Raw genomic sequence first — 23,608 nt, forward strand, 5'->3', positions numbered from 1 at the left:
TGAGGAGGTTTTTGGGGCCAAGTATTATCTTACTACCATTGGTGCTCCACTAGTACTTCTGACAGCTAAATATGCTACCTATTCCTGTGCCTGGGCTTCTCTAGGAGACTCTCTAGTGAACTCCTCCAGAAGTTCCTATACTATAAGATATACCTGGCACTCATCAGGCTGGTGGTGTTTACCTTGAGGTTATCTGGCAGCTCCGCCCTGCCAGCATACCCGGGGTTCATGGTGATGAAGACAGCACAAGTTGGGTTCAGAGAGAGCTCAGTGCCTTCAAAGACGAATACCTTCAGCTTCCGGATAATGGCTTGTTGAATGCTGAGAATCTGCTGGGCCACCACGGACAGCACTTCTACCTGTGGTGGGAATGTGGGCTCTGCCAGGGTCCCCCCCTCAGGAAGGAACCCAATATCATGAGAACCAAATCTTCATGTTTGAAATTAGGAAATTAGAAGTATGGTTTGGGGTTTTGTCAAGGAAAATGTGTGTGTGTGTATACACACGCATGCATGTGTGTGTGCCTGGGTGTGTAAATAATTTCTATATTATTTTATCTTTGTTTCAACACTTAGGATTGTACTTGGTCCATAGGAGGTACTCACTGTTTCTGGGTCCAAACTATGCTTACATTTCCTGATCTCCATTCTTTGCCCAAATATAGTTAATCATCCACTCTTTTATGTCGTTTGAACCACTACTATAAATTTCTATCAGACTCTGGCTCATTTAATTTTTATTCCACTTATTGAACCGTATCAGTCTGCAGGGTAAGATTATTTCTTACTCATCTTTGTATCATGAACACATACAGAGTTGCTGACATATAGTGCCTGCTAAATACATTTTTGAATGAGTCAGTGAATGAATGCATATGGTAGCGAGGTACAGATATGTATGTAAGATACGTATTCTGCCTCCTTGTGGATGCTTTATAGACCTACTCTACACCAGCCACAGAGGAAACATAAGGTCCTGTCACTAAGGAGCTGAAAGCCCAGAAACAGGATACTCTATGCCCAACCCCTTTGTTCTTTAGCCTAGAAGCAGAATTACCTCAATCCTGTTGAATTCATCGAAACAGGACCATGCTCCAGCCTGGGCCAGCCCCTTGAAGAACTTCCCCATGGCTTTGTAATCCAAACCATCTGAGCAGTTGAAGACCACACACTAGAAAGAAGGAGGGTGTGGGCACTGTTAAGGATGGACTGCATCATCTCTGCACTACCTGGCACCCTGAAAGAAGAGTGGGGTCCTCTCTTCTTATTCCACTCTCTTCTTATTCCCTGTTCTTCCTGTTACACTAAATCATCTTGAACTTCATGTTCATTTCCCTGGACAGGGTCCAAGAGGGGAGGGAAGAGCAGGTGGAGATAAATGGCATTTTCTCACCTGCTTGGCCAAAGCTTTAGCCAGATCTTTGGTGGTTTCTGTCTTGCCTGTTCCTGCTGGACCCTCTGGGGCTCCCCCAAGGTTCAGCTTCAAAGCACCCATCAGTGTCCTAAGGAGAAGAAAACAAGAATGTGGTGCCTGAGTCCTGAGACACAGGAAAGAAACTGACTTTTTGTTTATTTTGATTTATGCAAAGTTTAAAAATTTCCCCCTGATTATATAACCAATATATCATCATCATAAAAAATTCTCTGTATTTTAAACTAAGAGCCTGGTTCATGGGTGGCAACCATAAACATTTAGTTGAATGAATAAATGAATATATACATAAATGATTCCAGAAAAGGTAAAAAAAAATCTTAAAAACTTCACTTTCAAAGATCACTAGTGCTAATGGAATGGTGAAAGCAAATACATTTCTCCTACTGAACTTTGAACTCTTAAGTTCAGGAGTTGTATTTTGATTTATTTCTATATTCTCAGCAAGAGAATACAGTGCCTGGCATGTGGCAGGTGCAAGATGAATGTTAGAAATGAATGATGTGCTAACTTCTTTGGCCTTTGGTATAAGTCTTTACAATTTCAGTTAACACACTACCTTGTAATCTTCTGCATAGGCCTCCCCCACCCCCAGTTAGGGTCAGGGTTCCTGGCTATTATGCATGGAGCACAGGAAAGTTCAAGAAATAGTTGTTCACGAGGGCTGTAGCTAATAATAGTGTACTGCATTCAGAATTTTGCTAAATGGTAGATTAAAGATGTTCTTGCTACCCAGGGTAAAATAGGTAACTGGGAGATGATGGATGTGTTAATTTGTTCCACTGTAGAAATCATTATGATATCATGTTGAATATCTTTAATATACACACTAAAATTTATTTTAAAAAGAGATAGTTGTTGAATAGAATAATGAGTAGAATAAATGAATTAATAAATAAAAATCACAGAATATAAGAAACAAGTGATTGAAGATTTTGAAAGGAGAAAATCCTCTCAAGTATTATTTTTGTAATCTAAAAAATTTCACTCTAAAGGAAAAATACAAAAGCAAATAAAATCTGAACATCACAACATTGATACATTTACAAAATATAAGTTTCTAATGTTAGGAATTCCACAGAAAGTAGCAAAGTGCTTAGCTGAGCACCAAATGACTGTATCTCCTCAGCAGACTGGCTGGCAGAGCTTAGGGATGACTTGTCTGGTCCTTGGCCTGGCTCCTTGTCAATCTCTTGGCCACAGGATCTCCAGGCACCCTCTTGATTCTTGCCACTGCAGATCTTTCTACTCAGATACCATGTCCTTTTTACAGCGGTGCATCAATGTTCTGCTTTCTGGTTCTAAGGTATTCATTTGCACCAGGACCCATACTAGTTTCTCATTTCTAGCCCAAAGACCTAGTTTCCATAACCATATGTGGGACTATGGTGACTGAGAGAAACGTTCTAAAATCTAAGAATCTGAAATGTAGACGGTAACAAATCTAAGACATCCCTGGCCTCTTCCCCAGACTCTTTTCTCTCTGGATTCCCCTGTTCACCCCTCTAGTCTGGCAGCCCTAGAAGGTACCTGTAACAGCGGTCCGTGAGGGGTGTAATCACCAGCCGGGGGGAGTTTCCCAGGTACTCGTAGCCATACAAGGCTTCTGTGGTTATCATCTGCACATGCACATCGTTTTCCTCCCAGTAGTAGCGCAGCTGTGAGATCCACTGGAAATCGTTCAGATCAGAGATTCCATCCTTAGCTAACTTGGCCACCACGTCACGAGCTTTTGGGATACAGATGCAGAAGCACGTGAGAAGCCCTCAGTTAGAAGAAGGCTGTTATCAAGGCCACCTCAAGGCCTCCTCAGTTAGAAGAAGCTGTTATCAAGGCCACCCCTCCCAACAGTGTCATGTTTTATCCCCCACTTCCCGCCTTCCACCTGCAGGCAGCAATAGCTTTCAGAAGACAGTCTTGGCCTTCTCCCGAGGAGTGGGCAGAGGGGCCTGCTGCATCGTCTTCTCTCACAGAGTAGAAGTATTAAATGTACATACTCTGAAATCAGACTTCCTGGTTTCAAATTCTGGTTCCATCATGAACTAGCTGTGTGATTTTGGAGCAATTACTGAACCTCTCTGTCCCTTAGCTGCATAATCTATAAAATGGGGGATAACATAGTATCTATCTTATATGGTTATTATGAGAACTAAATGAATATGCATATGTGTGTAATATACAGACATATAATGTAACATAGACATGGAATGTACATATATATTATACACAGAGAGAGAAAGGGAGTTAGATAGATAAATAGATAGAAAGATAGATAGATAACTGTATTCAGCATATAAAAATATCATTTAAGTATTTACTACTGTTATTTATCCCCAAATTCTTGAAGGAATGAATCAGAGGGCTTTGCAATATGTATGACCCCCTTCTGTAACAGGTCTCTAGGATATCCTAAGAAAATGCAATCAACTTGACCTGAGATAGTTACCCTGGGAAGGTGTCCCATGAATCCAGGATTAGAGGTATTCTTCCCCCCGGGGTTTGAAAAACAAGCTAAGAGATACATTTCCACCTTTTCTTGTGAAACTAATGCAATTTTTTCACAGTGAGAGGAGCCCTGAAGTTACAGAGTGATATAGTTTCATGAAAATCATTAATTATCTTTCAGGCAGCTCACAGGGTGAGGGATACCAAGATCTCTAAGCTAGTATAGCTGGCTAGAAATAAGGATCTTAGAATTGTAATTTGGTGCTACTGGGAATTGAACTCAGAGTGCTATACCACTGAGCCCCCTCTACCACACCCCCAGACCTTGAGACAAGGGTCTTACTAAATTGCTGAGGCTGGCCTCAAACGTGTAATCCTCCTGCCTCAGCCTTCCAATTCTCTGGGATTACAGTTGCACACCATCACCCAGCTTCTCAGAAACATAACTTTGCAAAGGGAAGCTTCTGCAAGTCTGCTGCCTCTCTGAGAGAGGTCCTCTTGATTACAGTAAAAGGCCAAAGCCCTGCAGAGACGAGTCCTTGAAGATTATACCAGAAGCTCTTCCTTTCTTCCCAAAGAACTAAATTCCCTGTCGGGTTCTTGCGAGAACCCATAGGGTGCTGGCAGGAGTAGGGTTCTGCATGAGCATTTCAAGAGGAAAGTAAATCTCAAGGTGTTGTTGGAGTTGCCCTTGCTATACTGTGTGTGTGTGTTGGGGGGGGGGTACATGTGCATACATGCACACTTGTGCTTGTGAACCCAACCACTCTGGGCTACCCTGGGCAGTAACCACGTCTGCATTTATTATTCCTACCAGCAGGGAGTGAGACCGGGAGGGAACAACATTCCCCCTCCTCCCTTCCTGATTTTATGCTAGTCTATCTGGATGAAATCAGACTGAAATGAGCAACAGCCCGGAGGGAATGACATGCCAGTAGGAAGCTGAGTTGGAGAGCAAGAGAGCCACTGTTCCCAGGCAACCAGCCTGGTCCAGCCCTGGTTTCCTTGGTGATGATGGAGTGAGGGTGTGAGGGTGGTTTGTTTTATATAAAGACCCCAGTTCTTCTTCTTCCTCCTCCTCCTCCTCCTCCTCCTCCTCCTCCTTCTCTTCTTCTTCTTTTTTTTTTTTTTTTTTAAGGGAGAGCTGAAAGGCATCATCCTCACCACTCCCTCCCTGCATCACTGCCCATTTCCAGTCCCTGGGGTTTGGAATCAGATGAGGAGTCTCCAATAAGGACTCTGCCTCTTAGCAAGTTATTTACCTCACTGAGCATCAAGTTCTTTATCCGTGAAACATATGTGGAAATGAGATAACCCAAGCACTTAGCACAAAGCTTGGTACCTGCTGAGTATTCAAAAATATTAGCCATGGCTGCTTTGAATCAGTCACCAAGTTAGAGTATCTCAGAAATGTCTTTGGCCATCACGGTCTATGTAAGAGCCCTGCTAGGAGGGTCCCTGGAAATAGGATTGGGGACGGGAAATGATAGAGACATACAGCGCCCTCTGGAATTGACTTTTCTGTCCTTACCCCTTATCTTACTCTCAGTTAGAGAAGCCTCTCCATCATAGAGAAGGAAAACCTGAATCATTCCATTCAGGAGGACTGAGTGGCAAGACTGACTGCCAAACGTGGACAATGAGGAATGCCAGGGAAATTCTTGCTTACCGTGGACATCGATGACAGTGAGGGCCCCAAGAGTGAGTCGAGCTCCACTGCTCAGTTTCCCTCGCACCAGTTGGACAATCTGTGCAATCTGGTCATTGCTCTTTTTCAGAAAATCCTGGCAGGAGCCACAGGAAGCAATTGGTTACAGTGGATTCTCCCCCCCAGCAATTCCCATCTCAGGGACTGACATCATCCAAGCCAGACTCCTGTATGTCAGCTCTCAAATCCCCAGGCATTAACCTCCAAATGAATTTTAAATGCATTAGGCTAACTAAAAGAGGCTAGATTTGGAAGACTACATACTGCCTCATCTTCTTTTTATGATATTATAGAAGAGGCAAAGCAATAGAGGCAGAAAACAGGTGTCTGCAGAATCTTGGAGAAAGGGTTGACTACCTAGGATGTGAGGGAATTTTGGGTGGAGTGGAACTGTTCTTCATCACTGGGTCATGATGGGCATAGAACCCTGGCCTCTGTGATGCTATGGCACAAATTGTTTTTTCTTTCTTTCTTTCTTTTTTTTTTTTTTGTAGTTGTAGATGGACAGAATGCCTTTATTTTATTTGTTTATTTTATGTGGTACTGAGGTTCAAACCCAGTGCCTCACGCAGGATAGGCAAGTGCTCTGCTACTGAGCTACAGGCCCCAGCTCCACAAATTGTTTTTTTTTAAACTAATTCTGAGTATTTATTTATTTATTTATTTATTTATTTATTTATTTATAGGTGCTGCTGAGGATTGAACCCAGGGCCTCACACATGCTGGGCAAGCACTCTAACGCTGAGCCACAACTCCAGCCACCGCCCCATCCAAAATTGTTTTTGTTTAAAAAAAAAAAAACAAGGCAACTCTAATTATTTGTTTTTCAAATCCTAGTTGATGCACTACAAGCTTCATGGCAGGCTCACTTACCGGTAGGGTATTTTCAACCAGGGCTTCGGAAACCTCCTTGGTCCAAAAGATGGAGGAGACACAGATAACTACCTGGCCAGGCCACTGTAAGACCCAGGAGTTACGAGGGACCTGGGAAGGGGTAGGGGTTCGTTGTAGGGTCAGTTCATCATGTGTGGTTTAAAGTGACTTTCTAAAAGCATGCCCAACCACCTCACTCTGACAATGAAAACAAAATCCTCTCCCTCCCTCAGATACTACAAAGCTTGACATCTCTGGAATTACTGATTTATGCCTTCCTCCCCAAAGCTTATGGAAAAGAAAAAATAAAAACAACAACAATTTCATCAACTTTGCATTTTTTTCTCACACAAAATCTACCAAAAATTTTTATATGGTTATAATCAAGGAGACATTCTCAGAATACTTATAACTACTCTTTTTAATGGCTATGTAATATTGCAGTGCTATATCAGTTTTTTATGCATTTTTAAATTTTAAAGCCAAGGCCCTCTTCTCCCACTTTTTCTCTTTAACTACAGATCAGAAGGGGGCAACTAATAACCTGGGGACCAAATCTGGCCATGCTCGTCTTTGTAAATAAAGTTTTATTGGAACACAGCAATGCTCATCATTTACACATTGTCTATGCTGCCTTTGTGCTACAAGGGCAAAATTAAATAGTTGGGAGGTGTCCCACAGAAATGAACATGCTTTACCATCTGGCCTTTCACATAAAAAGTGAGTCAACTTTTGCTATAGATTTGCTTGCATGAAATAATTTCATATTGATAGCTATTTCTTCTTAATTTTTGATTTAGAATCAACCATAAGAAAACAGATTCGCCTTCCATTCACAATGCAGAGACTACTGTGAGAGATGGGAGGGGTTCCTGAATAATACTTTAGGGTGAAGGGGTTAATTGAATGTTTTACTTGATGCAAGGGGTCCTGGGAAAAGGGATGGGAACCTGGAAATAAGAAAAGACACTTAAAGTAGAAAGGACAGTAGCAGAGGCTGGCTAAAGAGTTGTCTTGACAGGTTATTCCCTCATAGGCTTTGTATCATGCTTGTTCCTCTCAAAGCTTTGGGAGCTTAATGAGTTATTAAGTTACATTTGTCCAGGACAAATGTAATGCAAATGAATGATTAATTGGAAGAGCGTCTAAACAGACTTCCTGCCATCAATTCCACGTGACAGAAAAGACTGGCTCTGAGTGTTCCAGTTAACCCTCTGTCTGATCTGCTTCTAACAACAAATGTTTCTCCATAAATATGTTCATCATTGCAGATGTACAGGTAAAGGCCAGAGCAGCACAAAGGGGGTGGGATTTGGTAGAACACAGAAGGCCAGTGGAACAGATCCATTCAACCTTCTCCCTAGAGCTTCCATTAAGGTACCAACACCCTGCACGTGTGCCACGACAGTTGCTTACCTTGGCATATGCTTCAATCCCTTGTCTGATAACTTCCCGCAAGCTGGCCAGCATCATCTGCTCCACCTGCTGGAGCCACTTTTCCACCATGCCCTGTGCGCCAAGACAGACAGAAGGAGGTGATGACAATCAGTCAAAGCCCAGGAGGGATATGGGATGAACCCAGCTCTCTCTCTGGGTAGGGCTGTAGGGAGGCCAAAGGCTGGATAACTCTTCAAGCCAGTAGTCTTTAACTATTTGCTTTACATTTATTTATAGTGTTCTAGGAAGTGTACGCCTCCTGTAGGGGCAATAGATTTTTTAACACACATTTCTTTCATGTCATTTTCCAAAACATAACTTCTTAGGAGGCAAATGAAATATTCACATTCCAGTTAATAAAGTAGCTCCTGATCATTGGATCAGTTCTAATTTATGCATTATTCCAAAGGTTCCCAACTTTGCTGTGTATTGGGATCATCTGGAGATCTTTATAAAATACAGATCTCTCTCTCACCTCCAGTATTTCTGATTTTATTGGTACAAAATGAAACTCAGATATTTGGATTTCATTTAAAGCTGCACAAGAAATTCAAGTGTGCAGCAAATTACTCAATCTTAGCATTTCAAGTAACTATGGCTATTGACTTCAGGCACCTGTAAACTAGCTAGTGGGTGTCTGGGCTGGTGATGTGATCCCTGATTGTGGCAGTTTATATGTGTAGGTGGCAAAAACAGTCAACAAAGGGAGGCCAAGAGTGCTTGTCTATTTCCACTTAACAGTGCTGCCTTGTTCAACAGAAATAGATGTAATTTACATTTTACTCATTATAAAAGAAAATATGTATGAAAACCCAAGTAAATTGACATCAGATCTGTGATGTACAGTCGACCTATAAGCAAATGCTCCAGGAAGCTCTTCATCTGACTGGATCATTTTAAATTAGGTTCTGTATGAGGAAATTTAAACAGTGTCTATTATTTGGATCTGATTCCTACTACTGCCTCCACATCAAGTTAGTATAAAATCCTTCCACAGGTTTAGTATGTGGTATGACTTACAATATCAACCCCATTTTAGAGATGAGAAAACTGAGACTCAGAAAGACTACATAACTCCTCCCAAACACTCAATCTTCTTACGTTAGGGAATCCAAATGTTCTATACCCAGAACTAGAATCAAAAGTGAAACCAATATGTTCTCTCTCTGGTTTGCTCTATTATGGAGAAAAGAACCAGAAATGGATAAGGGGAGTTACCTTGGCTTTCGCTGGGTAGATTTTCTGTATGAACGGAACAGTTTCCTTCTCTGAGCTGATCATGCCCGTGATTTCCAGACTGTCTGTAAACTCCAGCTTGGCAATGCCTTCAAAGCACTTCTTCAAGTGAGGCTGCACTCGGAGGGGGTCCTTTGTCTCAGACAGAATCTCCAGCAGCTCATCGTTTGACAGAAAGAAGAACCTATTTAAAAGCAAAGGAAAATGGTAACTGAGACCTCTTCTGGAAAATTCTATTTCAAATAAAGTGATACTCCATAGCAGATCCAAGTGAATACCAGCCATGACCCCTGCCCCCGTCTTCTCTCTTTCCTTTATTTTTTCATATATTTTATTGGTACATTATAATTATATATAATAGTGGGATTGTGTGTGTGTGTGTGTGTGTGTGTGTGTGTGTGTATGTGTTGCTGGGGATTAAACCCAGGGCCTTGTGCATGTGAGGCAAGCACTCTACCAACTGAGTTATATCCCCAACCCAATAGTGGGATTTGTAGTAAATGCTCATGATACAACAATATAATTTGGTCAGTTTTGTTCCTCCATCTTTCTGTTTTCCCTCCCTCCCGTCCTACACCTGGTCCCTTTCCTTTACTGATCTCCCTCTTTCATTTTCATTTTGAGATCCCCTGTCCCCTGCCCTTTTTCCTCTTTAACTTCCACACACAAAAGAAAACATACAACCCTTAACTTTCCAAGCCTGGTTTGTTTTGCTTCAGATAATGGTGACAAGTTCCATCCATTTTCCTCAGGCTCTTCCCTAAGGCCCACTCCTCTGCACTATTTTCCATCTGGGGCATAGAAGGTGAAGACAGTTTTGACTCTGAGAGCAAGAGGAAGGAGGAAGGCTGGTTTATGTGAGTTTAACATGGCTGAAAGGAGCCTGGATGAAGCAGTGGTTCGAGACTTTGCTGGTACTTTAGAATCACATGAGGAGCTTCTGAAAAGGCCACTGCTAAGAGATATCTATAGAAGTTGATCAGGGGTAAGGTCTGGGGAAATGTACAGATTTTAAAATCCCAAGTGATTCTAATGTGTAATGTTGAGAACCAGTGAGTAGAAGAAAGAGACTTCTTGTCTTTCCTTCTCTCCAGGTGTGCCAGAAAATACTATAGGAGTGAAGCAAGAAAGTGCACGTTAGTAATGAATCCATTAAAATGCACAGTCTTCTACCATCTTTTAAATTAGAGACAATAAGACAACTTCATTTCTTGCTCAGGCCCTAAAAACAGCAACAACAAACCTTCGGAAAATGTTCAAGGTGCAAACCTTTACTGTGACCGCCAGGTTGAAAGTCCCATGGTGGAGGGACCCTGTGGACATTCAGTCTTCACTGAATGTGGCAGATGACAACAATGGCCCCAGTGTTCACAGAACCAGCCCAGGTTTCAAGAGGTGGAGTCTGTTTTCACATTTCTCGAACCTGGGCTGGTTCTGTGTCTTGTTTTGGACAACAGAATCCAGTGGAACATGAATCTGCACATTCCAAGTCTATAAATCAAGAGGCCCAGATGTTTCTGCTCTTGAAGTCCTTAGGAACTTTGTGACCATCACCATGTGAATAGACCCAGGCTAGCCTTTTGGAGGATGAAAGACTTTCTAGCCAATAGGAAGCCAAGCAACAGACAAGTGTTTAAGGCGATAGATGGCCAGCCAACTGCAGATACATGAATGCGCTCTGGTGAGGCCCCAGGAACCACACAGCTGAGCCCAGCCCAATCTGCCAAACCACAGACTTATGAGCTAAATGAATGGTTGTTGTCATTTTTTTTTTAAGCTTCTAAGTTTTAAGTGATGAACAGGGTAGGTAGGAAGAGTTCAATAATTATTTGTTGGCTGGTTGACTAAATAATATGTAATAGGCATGTCAGTTTTTCCCATTCCCAAGTGAAATTCAAATGAGTGATATCTATGGACTTTTATAATCTCTATCTCTAGCATGACTAATAAAATCATTATTCAGCATTCTGGACTTTCAAGGTAAAATAAATTTAAATTATGTAACTATCAGCAACATTTTGAAAGTATTCACTGAGAGTGTTGTATTTTATTTATAAAAATGCATAAGAAATTATTGAGGAGGCTGAGGTGGGAGGACCACAAGTTCGAAGCCAGCTTCAGCAAGAGAGGAGCTAAGCAACTCAGTGAGACCTTATCTCTAAATAAAATACAAAATAGGGCTGGGGATGTGGCTCAGTGGTTGAGTGCCCCTGAGTTAAATCCCTGGTACACCCACCAACCCCCCAAAAATATTGAGGTGTATGTGTTTAACTTATGGAGATAATGTGGCTGGAGATGTTAAATTTCTAAGTATTATATCCAGCCTTTCTGGGTTTGGATTCCAGTCTGGCCATTTTCCAGTTTTGTGTCTTTGGGCAAATTATTGTTTTCTCATATTTAAAATGTGGGTAACAATAATACTCCAAGTAATATTTTAGGGCCTGCGTATTATTCAAGTATTATTCATAGTTTTACCAGCAGTGACAGTAGTGGATACAGCTGACATCCCAAACCTTAAGGGTTCCTGAGTTTAATCTCTTCTCAGTTTTGTGCTTCTAAGACAGCATCCCACCAATGTTTGCTCTATACTTGTATTATTCAATAGAGAAGCCATTAGCCACAAGTAGCTATTTTACATTTAAAAAAAAATATTAAATAAACTAAAACTTCACTTTCTCAAGTGCACTAACTACATTTTAAAGTGCTCAATAGCCACATGGGGCTAATGACTACAATTTTGAACAGCACAGATACACAGCATTCCTATCGTTGCAGGAAGTTCTGTTGAATAACACTGCATTGAACATACCAAGAACATTTCTGGGTTACAAACAAAAAATAAACCACTTTTCTTTTTGGTGGAAAGTTGGGAACTTTGTCTTTGTATAAAGGAAACTTTTTGGTAGAAAGCTGGAACTAACTTTGTCTCTGTAAAGGAACACTAGACTTCTAAGAGGAAAATTTATTGCTTGGAGTTCATTCCTTAAAAAAAGAAAAAACCAACAAATAAATGATCTAATACTTCATCTCAAAATCCTAGAAAAAGAAGAGCAAAACAATAGCAAAAGAAGTAGAAGGCAAGAAATAATTAAAATCAGAGCTGAAATTAATGAAATCAAAACAAAAGAAACAATTGAAAAAACTGACAAAACTAAAAGTTGGTTCTTTGAAAAAATAAATAAAATCGACAGACCCTTAGCCACGCTAACGAAGAGAAGAAGAGAGAGAACTCAAATTACTAGCATACAGGATGAAAAAGGCAATATCACAACAGACACTTCAGAAATACAGAAGATTATCAGAAATTATTTTGAATCCTTATACTCCAATAAAATAGAAGATAGTGAAGGCATCGATAAATTTCTTAAGTCATATGATCTGCCCAGATTGAGTCAGGAGGATATTGACAACCTAAACAGACCAATATCAATTGAGGAAATAGAAGAAACCATCAAAAGACTACCAACTAAGAAAAGTCCAGGACCGGATGAGTATACAGCAGAGTTTTACAAAACCTTTAAAGAGGAACTAATACCAATACTTTTCAAGCTATTTCAGGAAATAGAAAAAGAGGGAGAACTTCCAAATTCATTCTATGAGGCCAACATCACCCTGATTCCTAAACCAGACAAAGACACTTCAAAGAAAGAAAACTACAGACCAATATCTCTAATGAACCTAGATGCAAAAATCCTCAATAAAATTCTGGCGAACCAGATACAAAAACATATCAAAAAAATTGTGCACCATGATCAGGTAGGATTTATCCCTGGGAAGCAAGGTTGGTTCAATATACGGAAATCAATAAATGTTATTCACCACATCAATAGGCTTAAAAATAAGAACCATATGATCATCTCGATAGATGCGGAAAAAGCATTCAACAAAGTACAGCATCCCTTTATGTTCAAAACTCTAGAAAAACTAGGGATAACAGGAACATACCTCAATATTGTAAAAGCAATCTATGCTAAGCCTCAGGCTAGCATCATTCTGAATGGAGAAAAACTGAAGGCATTCCCTCTAAAATCTGGAACAAGACAGGGATGCCCTCTCTCACCACTTCTGTTCAACATAGTTCTCGAATCACTGGCCAGAGCAATTAGACAGATGAAAGAAATTAAAGGCATAAAAATAGGAAAAGAAGAACTCAAATTATCACTATTTGCAGATGACATGATTCTATACCTAGAAGACCCAAAAGGGTCTACAAAGAAACTATTAGAGCTAATAAATGAATTCAGCAAAGTGGCAGGATATAAAATCAACACGCATAAATCAAAGGCATTCCTGTATATCAGCGACAAATCCTCTGAAATGGAAATGAGGACAACCACTCCATTCACAATATTCCCCCCAAAAATAAAATACTTGGGAATCAACCTAACAAAAGAGGTGAAAGACTTATACAATGAAAACTACAGAACCCTAAAGAGAGAAATAGAAGAAGATCTTAGAAGATGGAAAAATATACCCTGTTCATGAATAGGTAGAACTAACATCATCAAAATGGCGATATTACCAAAAGTTCTCTATAGGTTTAATGCAATGCCAATCAAAATCCCAATGGCATTTCTTGTAGAAATAGAGAAAGCAATCATGAAATTCATATGGAAAAATAAAAGACCCAGAATAGCAAAAACAATGCTAAGCAGGAAGTGTGAATCAGGCAGTATAGCTATACCAGACTTCAAACTATACTACAGAGCAATAGTAACAAAAACAGCATGGTACTGGTACCAAAACAGGCGGGTGGACCAATGGTACAGAATAGAGGACACAGAAACAAATCCACAAAATTACAACTATCTTATATTTGATAAAGGGGCTAAAAGCATGCAATGGAGGAAGGATAGCGTCTTCAACAAATGGTGTTGGGAAAACTGGAAATCCATATGCAACAAAATGAAACTGAATCCCTTTCTCTCGCCATGCACAAAAGTTAACTCAAAGTGGATCAAGGAACTTGATATCAAATCAGAGACATGGCGTCTGATAGAAGAAAAAGTTGGCTATGATCTACATACTGTGGGGTCGGGCTCCAAATTCCTCAATAGGACACCCATAGCACAAGTGTTAATAACTAGAATCAACAAATGGGACTTACTCAAACTAAAAAGTTTTTTCTCAGCAAAAGAAACAATAAGAGAGGTAAATAGGGAGCCTACGTGCTGGGAACAAATCTTTACTCCTCACACTTCAGACAGAGCCCTAATATCCAGAATATACAAAGAACTAAAAAAATTAGACAATAAGATAACAAATAACCCAATCAACAAATGGGCCAAGGACCTGAACAGACATTTCTCAGAGGAGGACATACAATCAATCAACAAGTACATGAAAAAATGCTCACCATCTCTAGCAGTCAGAGAAATTCAAATCAAAACCACCCTAAGATACCATCTCACTCCAGTAAGATTGGCAGCCATTAGGAAGTCAAACAACAACAAGTGCTGGCGAGGATGTGGGGAAAAGGGTACACTTGTACATTGCTGGTGGGACTGCAAATTGGTGTGGCCAATTTGGAAAGCAGTATGGAGATTTCTTGGAAAGCTGGGAATGGAACCACCATTTGATCCAGCTATTTCCCTACTCGGTCTATTCCCTAAAGACCTAAAAAGAGCACACTATAGGGACACTGCTACATCCATGTTCATAGCAGCACAATTCACAATAGCAAGACTGTGGAACCAACCTAGATGCCCTTCAATAAACGAATGGATAAAAAAAATGTGGCATTTATACACAATGGAGTATTACTCTGCATTAAAAAATGACAAAATCATAGAATTTGGAGGGAAATGGATGGCATTAGAGCAGATTATGCTAAGTGAAGCTAGCCAATCCCTTAAAAACAAATGCCAAATGTCTTCTTTGATATAAGGAGAGTAACTAAGAACAGAGTAGGGACGAAGAGCATGAGAAGAAGATTAACATTAAACGGGATGAGAGGTGGGAGGGAAAGGGAGAGAGAAGGGAAATTGCATGTAAATGGAAGGAGACCCTCAGGGGTATACAAAATTACATACAAGAGGAAGTGAGGGGAAAGGGGGGAAAATATAAGGGGGAGAAATGAATTACAGTAGAGGGGTTAGAGAGAGAAGATGGGAGGGGAGGCGGGGAGGAGGGATAGTAGAGGATAGGAAAGGCAGCAGAATACAACAGACACCAGTATGGCAATATGTAAATCAATGGATGTGCAACTGATGTGATTCTGCAATCTGTATACGGGGTAAAAATGGGAGTTCATATCCCACTTGAATCAAAGTGTGAAATATGATATATCAAGAACTATGTAATGTTTTGAACAACCAACAATAAAAATTAATTTAAAAAAAAAAAGAAGCAAGGCACTTGTGCTAGTTCTATTTTAAGTATATTCCAAGGAGCTTGTTATAGCCCTATAAATAATCATTGATCCTCCCAGGATGCATCACAGCACGAATTATTTCTGTTTTCAGAAGAAAGCCAAAGCTGTTAGGTTTGTACCTAAGGCAAGTGAGTTGACAGTATACAAATAGATGCTCTAAAAGATGACAGGACAGGAGGACTCTTTTTGCATCCATTCCTTGGCCAGATGTATACAAGGAACATCCCATGACTAAAAGTAGAGATTAAAAAACAAAATAAAACAAAAACATACAAAAAAAAATAAAAGGCATATTAGGATCAAATCTACATTCTAATCAGACCCAAAGACATGCAGTGACGATCCATGTGCAAACCACACCTCGATGGATTTTTTGGGGAGTGAGGATGGTCCCTTCTGGAGCCAGCCCTCTAAAGTAACTTTGACTTTTATATAAACATTATTTTTTGTGGAAAAGAGAGTCAAATTTTTAGAAACTTACCTACCAGAAACTACAAATTTTGATGTACAAAAATCAGTTGGCTTCTCTCAGGCACATCTAATTTACATACACCAGCTCATTGCACAGTGAATATATGAAGTCAGAGCACTATTATTATTCTATTCTGATTTTTTAGCTGAGAACCAAAGACTCAGATTTGCTGAAGGTCTTAAGACTACTAAGTGGAAAAGCTGGGACTCCAAAAGAGGTCTGTTTAGCTCCAATCCCCATTCGTATACCACTTTAACTGGGGGAAATGACAAGTCTTGCTGGTCAAAGTGTGGATTTGACCCCTCCCACCCCCACCATGACCATTCAACCTCATTTTAGATAATGACCATGAAGACATGACTTACTCCTAGTAGCTGTATCTTGGGAAATGGAATAGATTTGTTAAAGGTAATCTCAGTATGAGAAATGTCATTCTACCTAAACATAGTTCTGGAGAATAACTCCAATTAAGAGAATACTGGATACCTAGGGAAAAATAGTCTCTTCTTCTCCAAGTAATCATTTAGACCTTTCTGGATGTCCTCCAATAGAATGTTGGCTTCTTGAAGCCTCTCAGTCATCCGTGGCTGGTCTGCTGCCATCAGAACCCTGGGATCTTTCACCTGGGTTTTCACCAAAAAAAAAAAAAAGGCAAGAATCATTGTGGGGTTACTGAATTCTGAGATTGGATGAGGAAATGAATGTGTGACTAGCCCATCAACCAACTATGGCCCCTGCCCAGTTAACAGCTTTTTCATCTCCCTCCTAAATCCACAGGGGGTTAAATGTTCATTTAATCTTATTTCTCTGTTCATGGTTGACTGAGCAGGGATTGGGCACTTGAAACCAAGTGAATCAATTAATTTCTAATTTCCAGGGGTTTAGAATTCAGACCATGACACTTTATGCTTTGGGTGGTCCCTTATATCAGGGAACTTTGGATCTGTGTGAGGACCACCTCCTGCTGTGTGATGAAGTGTTCAAGCAAGCCAGACTGCCAAGAGAGACTGAAGCAGGCATGGAAAGAGAAACAGAGGTCAGAGGTAGGGGAAGGGTATTTCTGGATTTCTGAATTTCTGGGTTCTAGGTCCAACCTTTGGGAGCCTGTGCTGTAATTTCTGCCCTTGGGTCTCAGGAGACAATCACCTGGTCTTTTTGTTTGTGCTACGGAGTGGGTTTCTGTAACTAGCAAACTTCACTAATGTAAAATTGGTTCCATTGGCTGGGCCATTAAATCCCCACTTATTTCACTCCTGCAAACAGGGCAGGTACATTCCCTTGAGACACACTTTTTGTTAGTGCACCCCAGTTTGAGCACACTTAACTTAGAAAAGGAACAAGCTATGATCTCTTAAGATATGTCCCAATTACCATGCACACTCAGTTGAACTGTCATCCTTTAAGGCTTTGTTCTATTGTCATCTCTTTAGGGTCTCCTAGAGTTTCCAGGCAACTAAATCATTCTTCTGTATTCCAAACACTATTTGCATGTATATTTTAGACCTTATTTATTTAAGCTTGTCTCCTCACAAGACAGTGAATTCTACAAAGGCAGAAATCATATTATTTTCAAGTATTTTCTGACTCCCTATATAATGCCTGAGTAATCATAGGTAACCCATAAACATTTGTGAGATGATAGTAACAATGTAGGCAATTTTTTGAATTCTAACAGGATTCTCAATGTATAAAAATTCCATCAAATCATCATCCTATAACAAAATCTTTTATCTCATTAGAAATGATAGTTATGTAATGCAAACTGCTAATTACCTCTATGGAGCACAAGGCTACTACTCTCTTTATATTTCCATGTTTGAATTTTTAGTAACTTAGAACAAAGACATAAAAAATGTCAAATTTGCAAAAAAACCAATTTACTTAATAGTTTCAACGGACGTGTTAGTGAAATGTGTTGGGGGAAAACTTACCGCTTGGGCCATAAGCATTTTCCAGTAACCATCCACGATACCAAATTTTCGGCCCTCTTCTGGCATCTGGGCGATAATGTCCTCTGAACTGAAGATGGGTTCCAGGTACAGCCAAGTGGCTTGGCATTTCAACCAGGCATCCAAATTCTCCTGCACACGAACAAGCTTTTCTTCCCATTTCTGTGAATTTAACATTCCGCACCTGAATCAGTGACCTGCCACTCTGCACCACAGGCCCCATAACTGAACAAATGGACGGAATCATTCACTTATTTCCCTCACTTGCTTGTTTTAAGAAATACTTATTGAGTGTCCTTTATATTTTGGTCACTTTTCCAGACAATGTGGATACAGCAATGAATGAAACACACCAGAGTTTCTGCCCTCATGGGAGCTCACATTAAGCATAGCTGCATGCTTACTCCATGATCTGTGATGGCCAGAGTGCTTTGTTCATGTCAATCCAATTTAATTCAACAGCCTGATGAAGTAGGTATTATTAAAAATCTCAATTTACAGATGCAGAAACTAAGACAACAATTTTGGGGGGCGGGTACTGGGGATTGAACTCAGGGGCCCTCAAACATTGAACCACATCCCTATTTTGTATTTTATTTAGAGGGTCTCATTGAGTTGTTTAGCGCCTTGCAGTTTCTTAGGCTGGCTTTGAACTTTCGATCCTCCTGCCTCAGCCTCCCAAACTGCTGGGATTATAGGCGTGAACCACCTAAGACAATGATTTGACTTGGACAAGGTCACATGACTAATAAGGGGCAGAGCCAGAATTTGAAACCAGGCAGTCTGGCTCCAGAGTCTGTACCCTTAGCCTATGCCACTTTCCTACAAAAAATGAACAAAGGAGGCCAACCCCCTACCCTCGTGTTCTTCATATTGTAGGTTAATACAGCCCATAAGATACTTTCCAAATATATTTTTATTTGGTGTATTTCAAAGCTCATCTTTTTCTTCTGGCAGACAACCAACTCAGCATGCCATATGGTTAGTTGGATCATTATCACTTTCAGTCTTATGGTTTTTCTTTTTCTTCCTTCCTTTTTTTTTTTTTTTTTTTTTTTTGTTCCATTAAGGAGAAAGTAAGGTTCTTTGTTAACTAAACTTGAAAAACTTCCCCTTCCTTGGAGAAACCCAGAGCCAATGGAATGTCAAAACACATGCAACCCCATTTCCTCTTACCCGGCACTCTGCTTCTATTGGCTTGATGAATGCAGAGCCACACATGGTCTGGGTCTTTATCACGTGGTCATCGAGGAGCAGTTGAATGTCATCAATTGCACACAGGATGCTTGTATCCTGCAAACACACACACCCTGCCCTGTCAAAGTCATCAGACCCCCAACCCGTCCCTACCCCATTTTTGGAGTAGATATGGGGATTGAACTCAAGAGCACTCAACCACTGAGCCATATCCCAAGCCCTATTTTGTATTTTATTTAGAGACAGGGTCTCACTGAGTTGCTTAGCTCCTCTCTTTTGCTGAAGCTGGCTTTGAACTCATGATCTCCCTGCCTCAGTCTCTGGAGCTGCTGGGATTACCAGTGTGTGCCACTGCTCCCTGCTCCTACCCTATTTTTAAAAACTTTTTAATTTATTTTTTATTTATATATGACAGCAGAAAGCATTATAATTCTTATTACACATATAGAGCACAATTTTTCATATCTCTGGTTAATGCTTGTTCCTGAAGGCTCAGAATAGCACTCCAGTGGGACAGGCATCTGTGTCTGCAGGAGATGGGATTTCTATTTTCTTCCTCGAAAATGTCTATAAAGCCATTTGTTGTGCACCTGCTTTGCAGAAAACAAATACCGTCTGATCCCAGACTTGCAACTAGAGTCTCTTGGGGGAGGAAGACTTTTGTTCCTTTCCCCACATTCCTTCTTCTCTGTCCACTCACTTTCCTGCTTGTCCTCTCCCTCCTGTAGGATCAGCTGCTGGTCTAACTGGTTAGGCCTAGACTCATGCACAGGGCAACTCCAAGTAACTATTGTGGTCATGTAAACATATAATACAAATATTATTTTTATTACAATTTATATGTATTATTTTAAAAACATCTATGACATAAATAAACTTCTATGACATAAATGCTTATTAAGTGTTTAGAGCTAATTATTTTCATAAACAAAATGTTTTGGGGTTTGTTTGTTTTTTGTGCATGGTTACCATGGTAAAGGTATTTAGACCCCAAATTCCCCCTGAACCAAGATAGTGTTTGGAACTCTGTGCTAGACATTTAATGGGTCATATTTTACTAGTATGAAAGGCTTCTGTGCTTTAGAGGTAAATGGTAATTTTCCTCCTGAGACATTGTGACAAACTGATAGGGTCTGTCCCCTTTGGCAAGTCTGTTCCCATTTCTTTCAGTCCTACATCTGGGTGGCTAAAATGGGCCTAGGACATATTCTCTCATCTACCCTTCACCAGGAGCTCTGCACTGGGAGGCATGTCCAGCCATTAATAAAGCTATTAATAAACAGCTTTATTCCCATTTTGTTGTTGGTCCTGTAGATACAGCTACTTCAGTCAAAAACTGAAGATGGGTCAGCAACAATGCAGCTTTTCCCAGGTCCCCTAGCTGAAGTTCACAGCCCAACAGCCTCTACAGCAGGATCTAAGCCAATCTGTCCATGGAGCACCAAGTTCCTGGGACCCACAGGGCCCTTGTCTTGCCAGAAGAGGCTCAGCGATGAACCATGTGTCTCCAGCTCTCCTCGTTCCCACTGTCTCATTGATAGTTCTTAGCCAAGTGTGAAATTGAAGCATCATGACTGTTAGAACAAAACTGGGGGAGAAGTCACAGGAGGATAAGATGCAGCTTAAAGGAGAAGGAAGATATAGGAGTAAGGTTCTGGTTCTCAGTCTTCCTGGAATATTAGTGAAATCAGAGGTGCCTTAAAAGTTCAGATGCCCAAGCAGTCTGAGGGTGGAGGAGACAAGAAGAATCAATGTGGGATTTTTAAAGCAGGAGTGATTCTGTTGTTTACCAGCACTGGCAACACTGCCAACAGTAAGCAGCAATTATCAGCCTGTTCCCAGCATGATTTACAGAGCCATAGCCCTCCTTACCCAAGAGCAAGTCAGACCCGAGACAGCTGAGCAGATAGATTCTTTGGGTTTACGCACCTCCCCATGCACTGTACAAACTCAAATGTTATTTGCAAGTGCCAAAGAAAAAGAGAGAAATCTACACCCTTGCCATTCAAACTTCTGTGCATATATTTGAGAGTTTGTTAAAGCAACAGAACTTCAGGCCCCACCCCAGACCTCAGGAGTCAGAACCTGCAGTTTAAAAAGATTGCTGGGTGAATCCTGCATATAGTAAGATTTGAGAAGTTCTAGGCATTGCCCACCCCCAGTAGGCTTCTGAGGACCCAGGGGAGCATTAGAAAGGTGTGCCAACTTGCACCCTGCCTGGGAGATGCTAATTCAGGAGGCTTGCTCGTTTCCTTTGCACTGAGCATGCCTATTGCACCAAATCAAAAGGCCTTTCTGATTTGAAAACACATCTCTCCAGCGGTGTCTGAAAGGAAGGATGAGTGTAGACAGGGGGAAACAATCAAGATGTAGGGATTATTCTTCCATGAGTTCTGTTGCAATTCTGAATGAGTAACCTCTGTAATCCACTCCATAATAAAAGGTGCTGTTTTCAGGGGGTTGCAGTTTAATGGAGACTCACGGTGTCCCTGTATTTCACAAAGCTGAATGTCATGTTAACCCAGTCTAACTTCATTTTCTCCAAGTTCTTCTCCAGGGAATATTCCTTACTGGCAGCTGCACCAATGGGCTCCAGTCTAAAGAAAGAACACGCAACAGCAACGTCAACAGGAGGCAGTAGAAGAAACATGTCAAAGGAGAAAGCTCTACTCAGTTTTAAGAGAATTTCAAAAGGCTTTTCATTTTACTGCAATATTTACTCCAAGATTTGCCAACTACTTCCAATGTGTTGCAGAATTTCTCACTTTCAATACAATTGACTTTCTGGGGTTATGATGAGTCGAACATTGTCCCCTAACATCCACATGTCAAAATCCTAATCTCCAGTATCTCAGGTTACGCATGTATTTGGGGAAAGGTTCTTTAAGGAGGTAATTAAGTTAAAATGAGGGAATGAGGGAGGATCCTAATCCAATATGACTGGTGTCCTTATAAGAAGATGATATGAAGATAAGATACACAGAGAGGAGACTCCGTGACCACACAGGGAAAAGATGGCCCTGACAGTGAGAAAGCCCTCAGAAAAATCAATCCCACCACCAATTTGGTGTTGGACTTCAAGCCTCCACAATTATGAGAAAACAACTGAGGAGCCACCTTGTTTAAGCCATCTAGTCTGTGGCACTCAGTAATGGCAGCCCTAACAAACCAAGCGTAGGCTGGTGCCAATTTTCAAGCAATACCCCCAAACACAGTGCCTTGCATGCTGACATTGAACTAAGTAAAGGAGACTGGAAGGCTCAGAAACAGGTTCAGAAATGAAGTCTCTGACCTGCTCCTGCTCGCCTGTTTCCCACTTTTTCCCCCTTCCCCAAAGCAAGTGATAGAAACCAGAATTTTTCCTCCTCAAAGTTGGTCAAAGAAACTAGAACCCCTTTCTCCCAAAGCCACCTTATCACTCTAAGCGTCCCCTGCCTTTCTGTGTAGGAGTTGGCCCTAAGGAAATCCTCTGACACACCTTGTCTGACAGAAGATCATAAGCCCCTTGTTCCAGAGTTGTTCTGCCATAGCCAGGAGGCAGGAACTCTACCCAGAGAAGTCAGGGACAGTCTGAGCAGACCCCTGGCTAGCTTTTCCTGCCTCAGTATATTTCCATGAGTTCATACTTTTCACCCAATTGCATTTCTAGAGAGCTGTCCATTCTTCATGGAATCTAAGCATAAAATTAATCCCCCCCCCAAGGGAATCTGGGCATCATTTCTGAGGCTCCTTTTATGTCATTTTGATTAAATCAAATTGTTGCACTTTTGTCTTGTCAACCTGTCTTTTCTTGTAGGTGTTTTGGCTTTGACCCTTACATGGGAATGGAAAGGTATCACACCTTTACTGCCCCTACACTGGATGATTCTGTCATTCGGCTGTCCTGTATGCTGTGGCACATTTAGCAGCATCCCTCCCTCTACCCACTAGACACCAGTAGCAGATACCCAGTCAAGATGACCACAGATATCCCCAGACTACACCTGGGATGTCCCCTGAGAGTGGGAAATTGCCCCCAGTTGAGAACCAGTTTTCAGGTCACTGAAACAAGACTACTTCTTTTCATCTTTGCTTTCTATTTACTTGTCCTTGGTTCTGATTTCTCACTTAGTTGGAACTTGTCTTAACTTACATGATGAAGTTTGCTCCATGTCTCCTCCCTTCCCTTTTCAAAACACCTGCTACTTTCCTGACACTATGGTTCAACCCATCTATAGTCCCCCTGTTCCAAAGTCAGACAGAGAAAGGGAAGACAAATTCCTTTCTTCTTGTTTCCACACAGAGATCTGGGTCCTAAAACCCAGGCAAAGCCAAAGAAGTGTAAAGCAAAGCAGGGATTACTTTCTTGGACTCAGTCCTTATCTTTCTTTGTGTCCGTGCTGTGTAGACTACACCTGGGCTTTACTCAGAGGAAGCTGAAGCTCAGAGAAAACAAGTGACATGTCCAAGGCCACACAGCTGGGGAGTACTGGAAATGGATCTAGACA

At 41.0% G+C, this 23,608-nt stretch overlaps 1 protein-coding gene across 1 annotated transcript in view; it reads right to left on the reverse strand.

Moving 5' to 3' along the window:
• Positions 1 to 23,608, reverse strand: part of Dnah3 (dynein axonemal heavy chain 3) — a 153,790-nt gene that overhangs the window by 84,281 nt on the left and 45,901 nt on the right. Inside the window, exons 20-31 of the mRNA XM_076840105.2 lie at positions 21,604 to 21,718; positions 19,101 to 19,217; positions 17,907 to 18,086; positions 16,462 to 16,598; positions 9,113 to 9,314; positions 7,874 to 7,966; positions 6,458 to 6,568; positions 5,546 to 5,660; positions 2,962 to 3,160; positions 1,393 to 1,501; positions 1,057 to 1,170; positions 183 to 359 (exon numbers count right to left, since the gene is read on the reverse strand). Coding sequence (XP_076696220.1) covers positions 183 to 359; positions 1,057 to 1,170; positions 1,393 to 1,501; positions 2,962 to 3,160; positions 5,546 to 5,660; positions 6,458 to 6,568; positions 7,874 to 7,966; positions 9,113 to 9,314; positions 16,462 to 16,598; positions 17,907 to 18,086; positions 19,101 to 19,217; positions 21,604 to 21,718 — 1,669 coding nt within the window. The remainder of the gene's footprint in view (positions 1 to 182; positions 360 to 1,056; positions 1,171 to 1,392; positions 1,502 to 2,961; positions 3,161 to 5,545; positions 5,661 to 6,457; positions 6,569 to 7,873; positions 7,967 to 9,112; positions 9,315 to 16,461; positions 16,599 to 17,906; positions 18,087 to 19,100; positions 19,218 to 21,603; positions 21,719 to 23,608) is intronic.

Source organism: Callospermophilus lateralis, chromosome 19 (assembly GCF_048772815.1).
Source record: "Callospermophilus lateralis isolate mCalLat2 chromosome 19, mCalLat2.hap1, whole genome shotgun sequence".
NCBI lineage: Eukaryota > Metazoa > Chordata > Mammalia > Rodentia > Sciuridae > Callospermophilus > Callospermophilus lateralis.